At 43.8% G+C, this 15,132-nt stretch overlaps 1 protein-coding gene across 1 annotated transcript in view; it reads left to right on the top strand.

The window, feature by feature from the left end:
- Positions 1-15,132, top strand: part of trmt1 (tRNA methyltransferase 1) — a 54,265-nt gene that overhangs the window by 3,154 nt on the left and 35,979 nt on the right. The window contains exons 2-4 of the mRNA XM_063035877.1: positions 10,330-10,729; positions 13,249-13,304; positions 13,392-13,513. Coding sequence (XP_062891947.1) covers positions 10,362-10,729; positions 13,249-13,304; positions 13,392-13,513 — 546 coding nt within the window. The 5' untranslated portion in view covers positions 10,330-10,361. The remainder of the gene's footprint in view (positions 1-10,329; positions 10,730-13,248; positions 13,305-13,391; positions 13,514-15,132) is intronic.

The raw sequence follows: 15,132 nt of genomic DNA, 5'->3' as shown, positions 1-15,132 counted from the left end.
GCTGTCTGGGTCCTAATGCCCTTCCCTTGGACAACGTCAGTGTCGTGGAAAGGGGAGACTTGCAGCATGGGCAACTGCTTGTCTTCCATACAACCTTGCCCAGGCCTGTGCCCTGGAGAGTGAAGACTTTCCAGGCACAGATCCGTGGTCTTGCAAGACTAACAGATGCCTTTACTGTGAAAAAAGCAGCATGTAATTCATAAATAATTCTCAGTTAAATTAATCAAAATCCCTGGTTGTATGCGTACCAAGGGTTGAGGGCTGAATACTTTTACAAGGTCACTTAGATCTAACTGAAGCTGTGCGCTGATTACATGAATGATAGTGGACAATTCCATGTGAGACTTTTCCAAGAACATCCTCGTCCTCCCTGAAGGCAGGCCACAGCAAAGTGAGTATCTGAAGCACTCGCAGCCATGTTCAGGCAGAAGCTTCCTCCACTATCACAGAAGCAAACAGTCACTGAAGATCAGGATGTCCCTCAGATGCATTGGGCCTTGTTAAGACAGCACAGGAAAACAAGAATAGCTGGTTCAAAGCATCAGGCAACAGAAAGCTCATTGAACCCAGGCGCTCCATAGGGTGATTACCTCATCCCACTCTGATGCTGAACGGGTCCTGTTGTGAACTCTGAACGCAGTATCCTGGATTGGAAATCACGTCTGTGAATTGCTGCATCACCTGCAAGGACTATTTGCATCTCTGAAGGGAAGAGTCATGGAGAAGTACAGCTCAGAAACAGGCCCTTTGGCTCATCTTGTCCATGCCGAAACGATTTAATCTGCCTACTCCCATCGACCTGCAATCGGGACCATAGCCCTGCTGACCTTTACCATCCGTGTACCTATCCAAACTCCTCTTAAACGTTGAAATCGAGCTTTCATGCACCACTTGTGCTGGCAGCTCGTTCAACACTCTCATGGCCCTCTGATTGAAGATGTTTCCCCTAATGTTCCCCTTAAACTTCTCACCTTTCACCCTTAACCCATGACCTCTGGCTGTAGTCCCACCCAACCTCAGTGGAAAAAGCCTACTTGCATGTACCCTATCTATAATCCCTCATAATTTTCTATACCTCTATCAAATCTCCTCTCGGTATTCTGCATTCTAAAGGATACAGTCCTAACCTTTCCAATCTTTCCTTATAACTCAGGTCCTTCAGACCCGGCAACATCCTCGTAAATTTTCACTGTACTCTTTCAGCCTTGTTTACATCTTTCCTGTAGGTAGGTGATCAAAACTGCACACAATACCCATATTATACAACTTCAGCATAACATCTCATCTCCTGTACTCAGTACATTGATTTATGAAGGCTAATGTACCAAAAACGTTCTTTATAGACCCTATCAACATGTGACGCCACTTTCAATGTATTATGTACCTGTATTCCCAGATCCTTTTGTTGTGCCTCACTCTTCAGTGCCCTACCGTTCACTGTGTAAGACCTACCCTGGATGGTCCTACCAAAGTGCAATACTTGTCTGCATTAAATTCCACCTGCTATTTCTCATCCCATTTTTCCAGGTGATGTGGATCCCTCTGCAAGCCATGATAGTCTTTCTCGCTGTCCACTGCAGCCCCAATCTTGGTTTCATCTGCAAATTTGCTGATTCATTTAACCATATTATCATCCAGATCATTGATATAGATGTCAAACAACGACGGACCCAGCACCGATCCCTGCAGCGTACCATTAGCCACAGGCCTCCAGTCTACTTCCACTCTCTGGCTTCTCACACCAAGCCAATGTCTAATCCAATTCACTACCTCACCCTGAATGCTCGTGACTGAACCTTCTTGATCAGCCTCCCATGTGGGACCTTGTCAGATGCCTTAAAGTCATGTAGGCAACATCCACTTCCTTGCCTTCATCCACTTTCCTGGTAACTTCCTCAAAAACTCTATAAGATTGGTTAGACGTGACCTACCATGCACAAAGCCGTGCTGACTCTCCTTAATCAGTCCATGTTTATCCAAATACTTAAATACCCTTAGAATTTCTCCCAATAACTTTCCAACAACTGATGGCAGACTCGCAGGCCTATAATTTCCTTGTTTATATTTAGAGCCTCCACTTGCCTCTCTTAGGGTCTGAGGAAACACCTTGTCAGGCTCTGGGGATTTATCTACCTCAGGGTAGTAAATACCACTTCCTCTGAAATCTGTACTGGGCCCATGAAGTTGATGCTGCTTTGCCTCACTTCTATAGGCTCTGTGTCCGTCTCCTGAGTAAATATAGACACAAAGAATTCATTTAACATCTCCCTTATCTGTTTTGGCTTCACACATGGATTACCATTCTGGTCTTCCAGAGGGCTAATTTTGTCCCTTGCAATCCTTTTGTTCTTGACATGTTTGTAGAATTTCTTAGGATTCTCTTCCACCTTGTGTTCTAGAGCAACTTCATGCCTTCTTTTAGCCTTCAGGATTTCTTTCTCATGCGTTCTCTTGTATTTCTCACACTCCATAAGAACCTTATTTGTTGCTACTTGCCTATACTTGCCATGGATTTCCTTTTTTTTCCCTCTTAACCAGGGCCTCAATATCTCTTGAAAATCAAGGTTCCCTACACTTGTTATCTTTACCTTTTATTCTGACAGGCACGTACAAACTTTGTACTCTCAAAATTTCATTTTTTGAAGGCCTCCCACTTTCCAAGTACACCTTTGCCAGAAAACAGCCTGTCCCAATCCACATTTGCCAGATCATTTCTGATGCCATCAAAATTGGCCTTTCTCTAATTTAGAATCACAACCTGCAGACCAGACCTATCTTTTTGCATACTTAGGTTGAAACTAATGGCATTGCGGTCACTGGATGCAAAGCGTTCCCCTACACAAACTTCTGACGCCTGCCCCGTCTCATTCTCTAATAGCAGATCCAGCATCGCGCGCTCTCTCATTGGGACTTCTATATACTGATGAAAGAAACTTCCCTGAATACAGTTGACAAATGTATTCCTTTTACAGCATGGGATTCCCAGTCAATATGTAGAAAGTTAAAATCGCCTGCGATAACAACCTTGTGTTTCTTGCGACAGTCTGTGATCTCTTTACAAATTTGTTTCTCTAAATCCCTAGGACTGTTGGCTGGTCTGTAATATAGTCCCATTAACATGGTTACACCTTTCTTATTTCTCAGTTCCACCCATAACACCCCACTGGTCGAGTTCTGCAGTCAGCCTGATGGAGTCACCCCTTCTCCTTTAAACCTTCCTGCTTTCCTGCAACTAGGCTGCAATGTCATAATTCCAGGTGTTGATCCATGCCCTGAGTTCAACCACTTATTTTAAGATGCTTCTTACATTGAAATATACACAGCTTCGCACACTGGCCACACCATCGCCAGCCTTTTGATTCCTGACCTTGTCTGAGATCTTACCAACGTCTGTCTCCGCAACCTCTCCACAAACTGTTCTGGCATTCAGGTTCCCGTCTCTCCGCAAAAGGTGAAAGGAAAAGATACTGCATCATTCCTGATGAAGGGTCTCGGCCTGAAATGTTGACTGTTTACTCTTTTCTGTAAATGCTGCCTGACCTGCTGAGTTCCTCCGGCATTTTGTGTGTGTTGTTTTGGGATCCAGCGTCAGCAGATTTTCTTGTATTTCTGCATCTTCTCTGGTTGTATGAGACCTATCTGCTCGAGGCCTCGCTATGTCAGAGGGAATTCACCCTCCTTCATCCTTTCCTGCAGTTTAATACTAACTTGCTATCTTTCGTTCCCAGTTCTGATGGTGTCTTTGACCTGAAACATTAATTCTGTTTCTCTTTCCACAGATGCTGCGGTTCTAAGTATTTCCAGCATTTTCTGTTTTCAATCACAGAAGTCAAGCTCCAGTTCAACTTGACTCACTCCATGTGGCGTAAGGAAACAGTTGAGAGCACTAAGTACAGCACTGTACACAGTGTTAGCCAATACCCCAGCTATAGTATTGAAGGCTTGTGCTCCGGAACTAGCTGTGCCTCTTACCAAGTAGAGTAACAACACTGACATCCAGCTAACAACGTGGGAAAATTACCCAGATATGTTCTGTTCACAAAAAGCATCCAATCCACTCAGATTATTTATGACGTTAACATTGAAACATACAATGAAATGCTTTGTTGGAGTTAGCACCCAACACACCCAGCAGCTCGCAAGTGTCATCACATATTCTGGTGTAACGTAGCATGCCACAAAGTTTAGCAGAACAACACAAGCAGTGCCACAACATCAACGAAACAAGACAGCACAGCAAAACGAGTTCCTTTCCTACCAGCCCACCCACCACCTCACATAGACAGGCTTCTGATCAGGACAGGACACCTCTAGGCCTCCAGTCCTTGGCCCTGAACTCTCGTACTTGCAAACCTTGGGCCTCTAATCTCCAGTCCCTGGCCCAGTATTGGGCCTCTGACCTCTGGGCGTATCAGCCCTGGAGCCTCAACCACCAGGCCTCTACCTTTAGTCTTGTCAACTTTGACCTTCAGACTTCTGCCACTGGACTAGCTGAGCTCTGAACTTCCATCCTGGGCTTTGCTCTCTGGACCTTACTGACCTCTGAGTATTGATCCCAGGACTCCCTGATCATGGGTTTGACCATTGGGCCTTGACCCTAGGACTAGCAGTTCATGGGTTTGAACTTTGGGCCTTGATTTCAGGACTCCCATGGGGCTCTGACCTTGGTCAGCTGTAAGTGTGACCGGCCCTCGTGACTCTCGCCCATATGGACCTCTGATCTGGAACCTGAGGGGTCACTGGTCTCCTCAGCTCCTGCTGTCTCGAGCTTCAGGATTGCTGGCCTTTGACCATGGGCTCTGAACTGCTGCCCTGACTCTTTACTGCTGCCCATCTCCCTCATCCCTGACTCCCCACACTAATTAGCACCCAGTCAGTCTCATCTCAGACTTTTCTGATGAAAGCCATCTTCAATAGTGTTACCAAGTGATACTTAGTCACCAATATCTTACCTAAAATTTAATTTTGCTGCAATCCCTCAGGTCCAGACCAAATTACTGCCTTAGTCCTGTATAGCCCAGCGAGATGAAATCTAGCGGCTGGGTAAATGTGCTTGCCTTTGACATCAAAGCAGCTTTGACCAAGTGTGGTGTCAAGGGGATGAAGCCTCCAGCTTCTTACTTCATCCCCCCCCTCCCTCACCCACCTATACACACTTCCTTTCAGCTGGTCTCACCTATCACCTGCCATTTTGTACTCCTTTCTCTCCTCCCACCTTCTTATTCTGACTTCTGCCCCCTTCTTTTCTAGTCCTGATGAATGGTCGTGGCTCAAAACACTGACTGTTTATTCTTCTCCATGGATGCTGCCTGACCTGCTCGGTATTTTGTGTATCTTACATTGGATTTCCAGCGTCTGAGAATCTCTTGTGCTCACATGACACTTAACGCAATCCAGGACCAAACAGTCTGATTGACTGACAGCCTGTCAGCCATCTTAAATGGTTATACTGTTCGCCACTGACTGACAGTGCAGCTGTATCTTCTACAAGATGCTCAGTGCCAAGCACTTCCACCTGTATACGGGATTGTGCAGAAGTCTTAGGCGTATGTTAAAAATACTGTACAGTGAAAACGTTTAATATAATGAAATGAAAGTTTTCTAAATATACAAAAAAAACTATAAAGAGCAAATAAACAGTAAAAAAAAATTGAATCAAATCAATATTTGGTGTGATCACCCTTTACCTTGGGTGCACTGTCATGCAGTTTTACAAGAAAATCGGCTGGTACATTGTTCGAAGGATCTTGGAGAACTTGCTACAGTTCTTCTGCAGACTTTGGCAGTCTTGCTTGCTTCTGTCTCTCCAGGTAATCCCAGATGGCCTCGATGATGTTGCGATCAGGTCTCTGAGGAAGCCATAGTACCTGAAACCGTATATAAAAATAAAATTTGAGGGTGCCTAAGACTTGCACAGTACTGTAGTTCTGTACCATCTTCACTTGAGTATATATTGCTGGTGCATCATCGACACTGGGTTTAAATTCTGCACTCCGTGCCCAGCTGTGCAGTGTAAACGGTTACCACAAGGACTATAGTAGTTCCTTATCTCCCCCACCTCCTTGAGAAACTAGGGATCGATAATAAATCCAAGATTCAGGATAGTTTAATGTCATTTCCAGTACACAAGTGTAAAGGAGGACAAAATAATTGTTACTCTGGATCTGATGCAGCACAAAAAAAAACACAGTAAGATAAAGAACACAAATAGAAATATGTAAGATAGCTTATATACATAGATTGCTTGTACGTACATAAAGTGATGCTAGGCACAGGTGTGCCTGCAAGGTGACTGATAGGAAATAATAAAGTAGTGGTGGTTGGGGGTACGGAGCAGTGGGTTAATGGCTGGAGGTGTTGATCGGCCTTACTGCTTGGGGAAAATATCTGTTTTTGAGTCTGGTGTCCTGGCATGGATGCTACATAGCCTCTATCCTGATGGGAGTGGGACAGAGAGTCCATGAGCAGAGTGGGTGAGATCCTCCATGATGTTACTGACCCTTTCTGTATATACGTCCTTGAAGGAGGGCAGGCTGGTGCTGGTGATGCATTGGGCAATTCTGACTACCTGTTGTAGAGACTTCCTGTATGTTGCAGTGCAGTCTCTGTACCATGCAGTGATACAGCTTGTTAGGATGCTCTCTACTGTGGATCTGTAGAATGACTCGAATATAGATTTCTTCACCCTGAGAAAGTAAAGGCACTGGTGAGCTTCCCTGATCGCGTAGAATGTGTTTTGGCTCCATGAGAGGTTTTGCGAAACGTGCAATTCCAGGAGTTTGAATCTGCTCACAGTTTCCACCGCTGTGCCACCGATTAAAGGAGGTGTGAGTGGTGCGAGTTCTCCTGAAGTTGATAACTATGTCCTTTGTCTTGTTTACATTGAAGAAGAAGTTGTTTGCCTGGCACCAGGCCTCGAGCTCTCCCCCCCCCCCCCCCTTCTCTGTAAGCCTCCGGAGAGTTGTTGGTGATGACCCCCACCATCGTCGTGTCATCGGTGAACTTGGCGATCTGATTGCGTGGGTGTTTGGCTGTGCGGTCACGTGTGAGCGGAGTGCAGAGCAATGGGTTCAGCACACAGTCCTGAGCGCTAACCCATCTTGAGGATGATGGGGAGGGAGGAGTGCTTCTGCATCCTGACTGAGATCTGTAAGTTAGAAAGTCTGACATCCATTTAGTTGTACAGGACAGAGGAGTAGGAGTTTGTTCACCAGTCTTTGTTTCTGTATAGTTTTCATAAATTCTATTGTAATTCCTTATTTTCTTGTAAATGCCTGCAGAAAATGAATCGCCAAGGTACTATATGGTGACAACTATGTACTTTGATAATAAGTTCAATTTGACTTTGAAATGAATACTTACAATGATACATGTGTATCTTTTGCTGTTTTGTTATGGATAAGTGTGCTTTAGAGACCTACTAGGTTCTATTCAATTCTGTGTGAGATTTCCCACCTCCTGATCTGTTAGATTTCTCCTGTCTTCAAAGTTCAAAGTGTATTTATGATCGAAGGATGTACACATTATACATCCCTGAGATTCATCTCCTTACAGGCAGCCATGAAACAAAGAAACCCAAAAGAACCCAAATATTGAAAAAGGACTGTCAAGCACCCACTGTGTGGAGATTAACAAACACATCATACAAACAGTAACCACAAGAAAATAGTGTTCTGTACTGAAGCCCGCAAAGAGAGTCCTGTAGTTCAGCTTAGACCATCGCAGAGCAAAGTCGTGGAGCAGCGATTTGAACCATTCTGTCCCTTGCCTTGGGTTTCGACACCCTGACCTTTTCCTTCTGGTCTGGTGCAAAAATTGAGGTCCAAACATCAGGTTTCATCGTCCCGATGTGCTCTGGGGCCAGGACCCCACTGCCTCTATCCAGTCTCTATCCGATTTGTCTCCATCCAAACATCAAGATCGGTTGATTTGCTATGCGCCGGTGCCCGGACCTTGCCACAATTTGGCCTGTAAACTGGCCTTTCCGAATTGGCACGGTGCTTGAAACAATCGAACTCCGGGTCTTGGTGGCAGGCCCCCTGCCTCACCTCGCCTTGGTTCTGCCACCTCAAGTTGCCTTCAAGTCCAAAGGGAAGTTACAGACTATTACTTACGATGATCGTTGGCCAGAAAAAGTGTGGCTAGCAAAGTATTGAGTTGTTTTCCTTGTTTCATTAGCCACTGGCCGGAAATCGTTGAGGTTCACCAGCGCCATCTTAAATGGGGAAAATCCATTTCTGTGAAGAAATAATAGGTGAATTTTTCAGGGTAATCCCACACTCTTGTATTTCCGAAGAATCTGGATAAGATGAGAGGCAGTTTGATTTGATGTCTTTGAGGGCACGTATGTTTCTGGATAAAGTGATGTGTTAATTGATGCAGGATCCTGATCCAAAATGTCAGCCATCCCTCTGCCTCCACAGATGCTGACTGACCTGATGATCCCTCCAGTGGTTTATTTCTTCCTCCAGATTATGCCATTTGCTGCCTTTTGTATCTGTAATAGTTTTAGTTCATTTGCGAAAAGAGGGGCAAAGTTCTCTTTCTCCATTCTCATTACTCCCACATTTTCTGTGGGCACTGTTAAATTGCCACTCTTCCCTTAGAACAGGGATGAGGAAGACCTTCAGCCAGAGGGTGGTGAATCTGTGGAATTCGTTGCTGTACACAGGTGTGGAGGCCAGGTCATTAGGTATATTTAAAGTGGAGGTTGATAGCTTCTTGATTAGTAAGGTGTCAAAGATTATGGAGAGAAGTAGGAGAATGGGGTTGAGAGGGATAATAAATTAGACATGATGGAATGGCGGAGAAAGCTTGATGGGCCAAATGGCCTAATTCTGCTCTTTTTGTCTTACGGTCTTTCCCTATGAGAATGTTATATTATACCTGCTTAGTATAGTTATGCCTTCCGTTCTAGCTACATTCTTTCCTGCTTGCTTTTAAAACTATTTTTAAAAAAATACAAGGGGACTAGCCTGTTGTGTATGCTGAACTATTCAGTAAGATCATGGGTAATCTTGACTCTTTCTCCCCCCACCCCCCCCAAGATCTCAAGATAAATCTGTTTTAGCAATAAATGTATTCAGTGACGTATGCTACAGCGTGCATCAAATCTGTTGCTGTTTGCAAGAGGCTACTGCAATGTGTTTGCCAAAGACTGCTGAGTGATGTACTATGTATCTGTAGACTACTTCCCATCGTTTTCAATGACATTTGTGAGTGAGGGGGTCAGGGACTCTAGTTGCTGTTTTCTTTTGCTGTGGGGAGGGGGATTTTGGGGTCTGCGAGTATTGTTTCTTTTTTGTGTTGGGGAGTTGATGTCTTTTCTTTCATCAACACCCACAGTCTTTATCTGGAGGAGACAACTATCAGAGTTGTACATGCATACTTTGACAATAAAATGAACCTTGAACCTTTATTTGGGTAACGTTAGCTACTTGTAATCTGAGGATATTGCAGCATAATATCAGTGAAATGCCACTGTGTGTTAGTAGCATAAGAAAATCAATTTGAAGAAATTGAAGAAATAATGGACCATTTGTACTGGTATCCATTTCTATTTGTGCTTGTATAAAACATAGACTTTCAGAATCAGGTTTAATATCACTGGCATATGTGCTGAAATTTTTTAACTTTGTGGCAGTAGTATAATGCAATACATGATAATAGAGAGATTAAAAACTGAATTACAGTAAGTATATATGTATATCAAATAGTTAAATAAGTAGTGCAAAAACAGAAATATAAAAAAAGTAGTGTGGTAGCGTCCATGGGTTCAATGCCCATTTAGAAATCAGATGGCGGAGGAGAAGGAGCTGTTCCTGAATTACTAAGTGTGTGCCTTCAGGCTCCTCTACCTCCTTCCCAAAAGTAACAATGAGAAGAGGGCATGTCCTGGGTGGCGGGGGACCTTAATGATGAATGCCCCCTCTTTGAGGCATTGATTCTTGAAGACGTCTTGGATACTACAGAGGCTAGTGTCCATGATTTTACAACTCTCTGCAGCTTTGAAATCTGGTGTTAAACCAAGGACATTTATGCTCATCAGTGAGACATAAAAGATCCCATGGCCATTATCGGAAGAAGAATCCTAGACTTCCCATCAGTTGACCACCAAGCTAATGATGGACGACCTGATCATTATTAAATTGCTCCGTGTAGGAGCTTAAATGCAAATTGGGTGTTGTCTTTCCTATAATACTGACTACATTGCCTAAAACATGTAAATCCTTTCAAATCCTTTAAATTCAATGAACTAGAAATATTGCTGAAGTGATATGATGGTTCTTTACTGCATTCCTGCTCATGGATATTCTTTGTTTCCCACAGATTTAAAGAGCCATCGGTGAGGCTGTTGCTTCATGTTGGTAAGCTGGTTGTTTCAGATCAGACACTTCGCTCACCGCACACTCTCTGGGGCCTGGACTGCAGCAAAGGGGGTTGTTCAGCCAGAATCTTCCTTCGGTATTTTTGCGGGGCAACGCTCTGCGATGGAAACGGGAAATGAGTTGCTGGCAGGTCCACAGCTGACGCAACAAAGTAATCGTGGTGATCAGCTACAAAAAGCAAGCCTTTTGAACACTACGCCAGACACTCTGCCTGATGGTGGAACTTCTCCAAGTACTCAAAATGGAGAAACTGTTATAAATGAAGGGAAGGCGGAAATCGTTTTTCCCAATGCAAATGAAGTATTTTACAATCCTGTTCAAGAGTTCAATCGCGATCTGACGTAAGTAACAGTCTAGTGGATCAATGTTATCCCAGTAAGTTCTTTTCCCAAGAGCTCTAATTATGCTGACACAAAGGACTATACTTGTGCTCTTACTGTTACTTTCAATGGGAGGGTATAAGGTCTTAAAAAAATAGGAACCTGAGAACAGTTGAGAGGACCATGGACCCACACTCAACATTTTAGGAACAACTCTGCCAGCAGGTTTCTGAACTGTCTGTGAACACTACCTCACTATGTTACGCTCTTTTTGCGCTATGTAATTTTTATTATTCTTATTGTAACGTAGTAATTTTTTCTGTTGCACTGTACTGGAATTTTCACAACGTATGTCAGTAATAATAAATCTGGTTCTAAGTATTTGCATAACCTTCACCGAGGTGCTTCACAGGGGAACGGCTAACTGAGCATGATGTGAAGGTAGATGAGCATGGAAACAGCAGGTTCAGAGAGAGGTGATTAAACAGGTAATGTGAGATTGTAGAACATTCTGCTTTTGGAGAAGCGGTGGAGAACATGGGACAATGTGATAGGAGGAACTGGAGACCATCAATGTTTAAGGTTGAAGGTTATTTCACTGTGTTTCAGACCTCTCCGTGAGCTCGCAGCCAGGAAACCTTGATGAGGACCTGATGCATTCTTTGGGAACACCAGGTAGAGGTAGAAGTAGTTAGAGTGGGATGAGTTATATAATGAGCAAACTTAATAAATAGATGGTGGATCAGACCATAGGGGGTAGGAGCAGAATTAGGTTCTTCTTCCCATTGAGTCTGCTCCACCATTCCATAATGGTTGTTTTATTTTCTCTGTTACGTAACCGGCAACAATGAATATCAATCGAGACAGGTTTTATAAAAACAACCAAACATTTATTAGACACGGCTAAACGATAAAAAAAACACACGAAAACTTTAACCGGAAGTTAACCGTTATGCAGCCGTTCAACAAATCGTCACTTGGCACTGGTTCTTAAAGCGTTAAGTGCAAAAACAGTTCTTAAAGCGATAAAGTCAGATATAGTTCTTAAAATGGAAAATTCGACAGTCCAACAGATTTATACGTTCAATTGGGAGAGACTTCTCTGGAGAAGGATTTCTTCATAGACGCGACTTTCCTGCCAGTTCTGTCCACAGGATTCACGATGCAGTAAATAAACAGTTTAAACCAACTGACCTGAAAATTCTAGAGAGCAAACCTTTGCATGAACTCTTTGCTCTTTTGATAAGAATTATGTCCGATGCAGGTCGCTACTCCTTCAACGAAGACTCAATAAGGTCGATCCTTTGTTAAACTGCCGACTGATGCCGACTCCTCTTAATCCTTCGGTCCTGTACTTCGATAAAGTCTTCACTCTCCCTTCTACTGCTGGAATAGGGTAAATCAGCACATCTAGCAAAAATTTCCTATCCAATAGTATTGTATCTTGCAACAGAACGCACAACCATTTCAAAAATGAAACTGCATCACAAAAACAAACACGCAACAGAAACGGAGACACAGCGCGTTCTACCTGGAAATCTAAAAACTAACTGCGTCATCTGGGGTCTTCCCTTATATACCCATGGTGCATGTGTCATCAAGTGACCTCACATCGGTGGGAAAATTACATCAGGTGACCTCCAAAAGACCATTACATCATTCTCACAAAACAAAAATCACAGATCTCCTTGAGGTATGTAACATCTCTGTCACCCCGTTCTGCCTTCTCCCTGGAGCCTTACTGATCAAGGACCCATCAACCTCCACTTCAAATATGCACAATGACTTGGCCTCCACAGTTGTCTATGGTACTGTGGATTGAGGTCCTTCTGTCAAATCTTTAGATGTAAAGCTATAATTAGTCGAGGGCTGCCCTGTCTGGTGTTCCCGGTGGAGAAGCGTCCACATGGCTCGCAGATCTGATCATTCTGACTGGTTCTATCCTCTGGCTGGAGTTGGAGGCATTGCACTGTTAAGGGATTGGTCATTAGGGACTGAGATTAGAGACTTGTTAAAGAGTAATTGCCAATCTTTGCAATCCTTTTAGAGATACGGTTCTTCCAGCTTAGTGAGCCATGCCATACAGCATCCTACCTGCTTAACACTAGCCTAATCACAGGACAATTTACAACGGCCAATTAACCTACTAACCAGTACATCTTTGGACTGTAGGAGGAAACCAGAGCACGCAGTTCACACGGAGAACCTACTAACTCCTGACAGATGGCACCGGAATTGAACTCGGAGCTGTGGAACGCCCTGAGCTGTAATAGTGTCGTGTCAGCCGCTACATTACCGTGGTGCCGTTATCTTTGTATCTATCTATCCCTTTTTGCTCATTGGTTGTTTGTCAGCCTTTATTTGTGTTTTTTTTCATTGATTCTATTGTATTTCTTAGTTCTACTGTGAATCTCGGTAGTATATGGCAACATAAACTATACATGCTTTGCTATTTTGAACAATGATAAGGGAAGTAGGCATTGTGAAGTTTGAAGAAAGCAGTTGAGTTATTGCAGCTTTGTTCTTTCTTTCTCTGTCAGGTGTGCTGTCATCACGGAGTTTGCTCGTCAGAAGCTCCTGGCCAAGGGGATTCAAGGTGAGTGGAATTAGCTCTGTGCCACCTATATAATGGGAAACTTTGCTCAAGAGAGAATCTTAACTGGCTTTAAAATATCCTGTGCAGCATTGGTCCCCGGAGAGCGCGAGAGACCCAAGATGGTCGTAAGTCTGGCCAAAAGCGAAACTGCTCAGCAGGGAGATGCTCCAGTGATTAAGAAGACAACCAGTGTTGGGGAGAAATGTGAGGTGAAGCAACTCTTTTCAGAATGGGGTTTAATATCACTGGCATATGTTGTGAAATTTGTTTTTGTGGTAACAGTGCATTGCAATATGAATTGATATGTATTATTCGGTTTAAAAAAAAAAGTAGTGAGGTAGTGTTCATGGGTTCAATGTGCATTCAGAAATTGGATGGCAGAAGGGAAGATTTTCCTGAATTGTAGACTGTGTGCCTTCAGGTTCCTGTACCTCCTTCCGGATGGTAGCAATTTGAAGAGGGCATGTCCTGGGTGATGGGGTGGCCTTAATGATGGATGCTGCCATTTTGGAGCATTGCTCCTTGAAGATGTCCTGTATGATGCCTTTTTCATAGTCATAGTCATACTTTATTGATCCCAGGGGAAATTGGTTTTCGTTACAGTTGCACCATAAATAATAAATAGTAATAAAACCATAAATAGTTCAATAGTAATATGTAAATTATGCCAGATGGAAATAAGTCCAGGACCGGCCTATTGGCTCAGGGTGTCTGACCCTCCAAGGGAGGAGTTGTAAAGTTTGATGGCCACAGGCAGGAATGACTTCCTATGACGCTCAGTGTTGCATCTCGGTGGAATGAGTCTCTGGCTGAATGTATTCCTGTGCCCAACCAATACATTATGTAATGGATGGGAGACATTGTCCAAGATGGCATGCAACTTGGACAGCATCCTCTTTTCAGACACCACCAGAGAGTCCAGCTCCATCCGCACAACATCACTGGCCTTACGAATGAGTTTGTTGATTCTGTTGGTGTCTGCTACCCTCAGCCTGCTGCCCCAGCACACAACAGCAAACATGAGGCTTTTTGAGGCATTGCTCCTTGAAGATGTCTTGGATGTTACGGAGGCTCGTGCCCCGATGAAGCTGACTAGGTTCACACATTTCTGCAGCTTGTTTCAATCCTGTGCAGTGCCCAGGCCCACCATACCAGGCGATGATGCAGCCAGTTCGAATGCTCTCTATGGTACATCTGTAGAAGTTTGTAAGTGTCTTTAGCGACATACCAGATCTCCTCAAACTCGTGAAATATAGCTGTTTAAAGTGTGTCTCCAAATGAAAGGTGTGGCCCTTCGATCAGATTTCCTGTTTGTGCAGTTTCACACACTGTAGGAGGACTGACTAATTTGAAGAGCAGTAATTCAGCATCCTGATTTATTTGCCCTGATGGGAGAGTTTGAAGGGATGGTGCCTTTGAAAGTGAAGCAACAACTCCCCGTTCAAGGGAGCAGTGATAATACATCAACTCCAAAAGCACAACCAGGCACCTTGCTGCCACTATCTCATTTCATTGCTTTTGGTCCCCTTCAGCCAGGGACTGCCGAAATAATTTATCCTGCTTCATCTCCTTGTAGGACTTTGTTTTTTATATATCCACCTGAGTGATTAGTTGGGTCCTTGGTCCAATGTCCTGTTGGAGAGATGCTGTCTCAGACAGTTTATCACTCCCTCTGGTGTCAGCCTGGATAATGAGGAAGGTAGGGTTTGATATGCAGCTCTGAGTTTTGCTGGAGATGTTTGATATTTTAATATGGGTTGTGAAATGCTCATCTTGCTGAAATCCATCAGAAATCTCTGCACTCTGCCTCAAGGCCAACTTCTCTATT

The sequence above is a fragment of the Mobula hypostoma genome, chromosome 29 (assembly GCF_963921235.1).
Source record: "Mobula hypostoma chromosome 29, sMobHyp1.1, whole genome shotgun sequence".
NCBI lineage: Eukaryota > Metazoa > Chordata > Chondrichthyes > Myliobatiformes > Myliobatidae > Mobula > Mobula hypostoma.
This window is presented reverse-complemented; position numbering and strand designations above follow the sequence as displayed.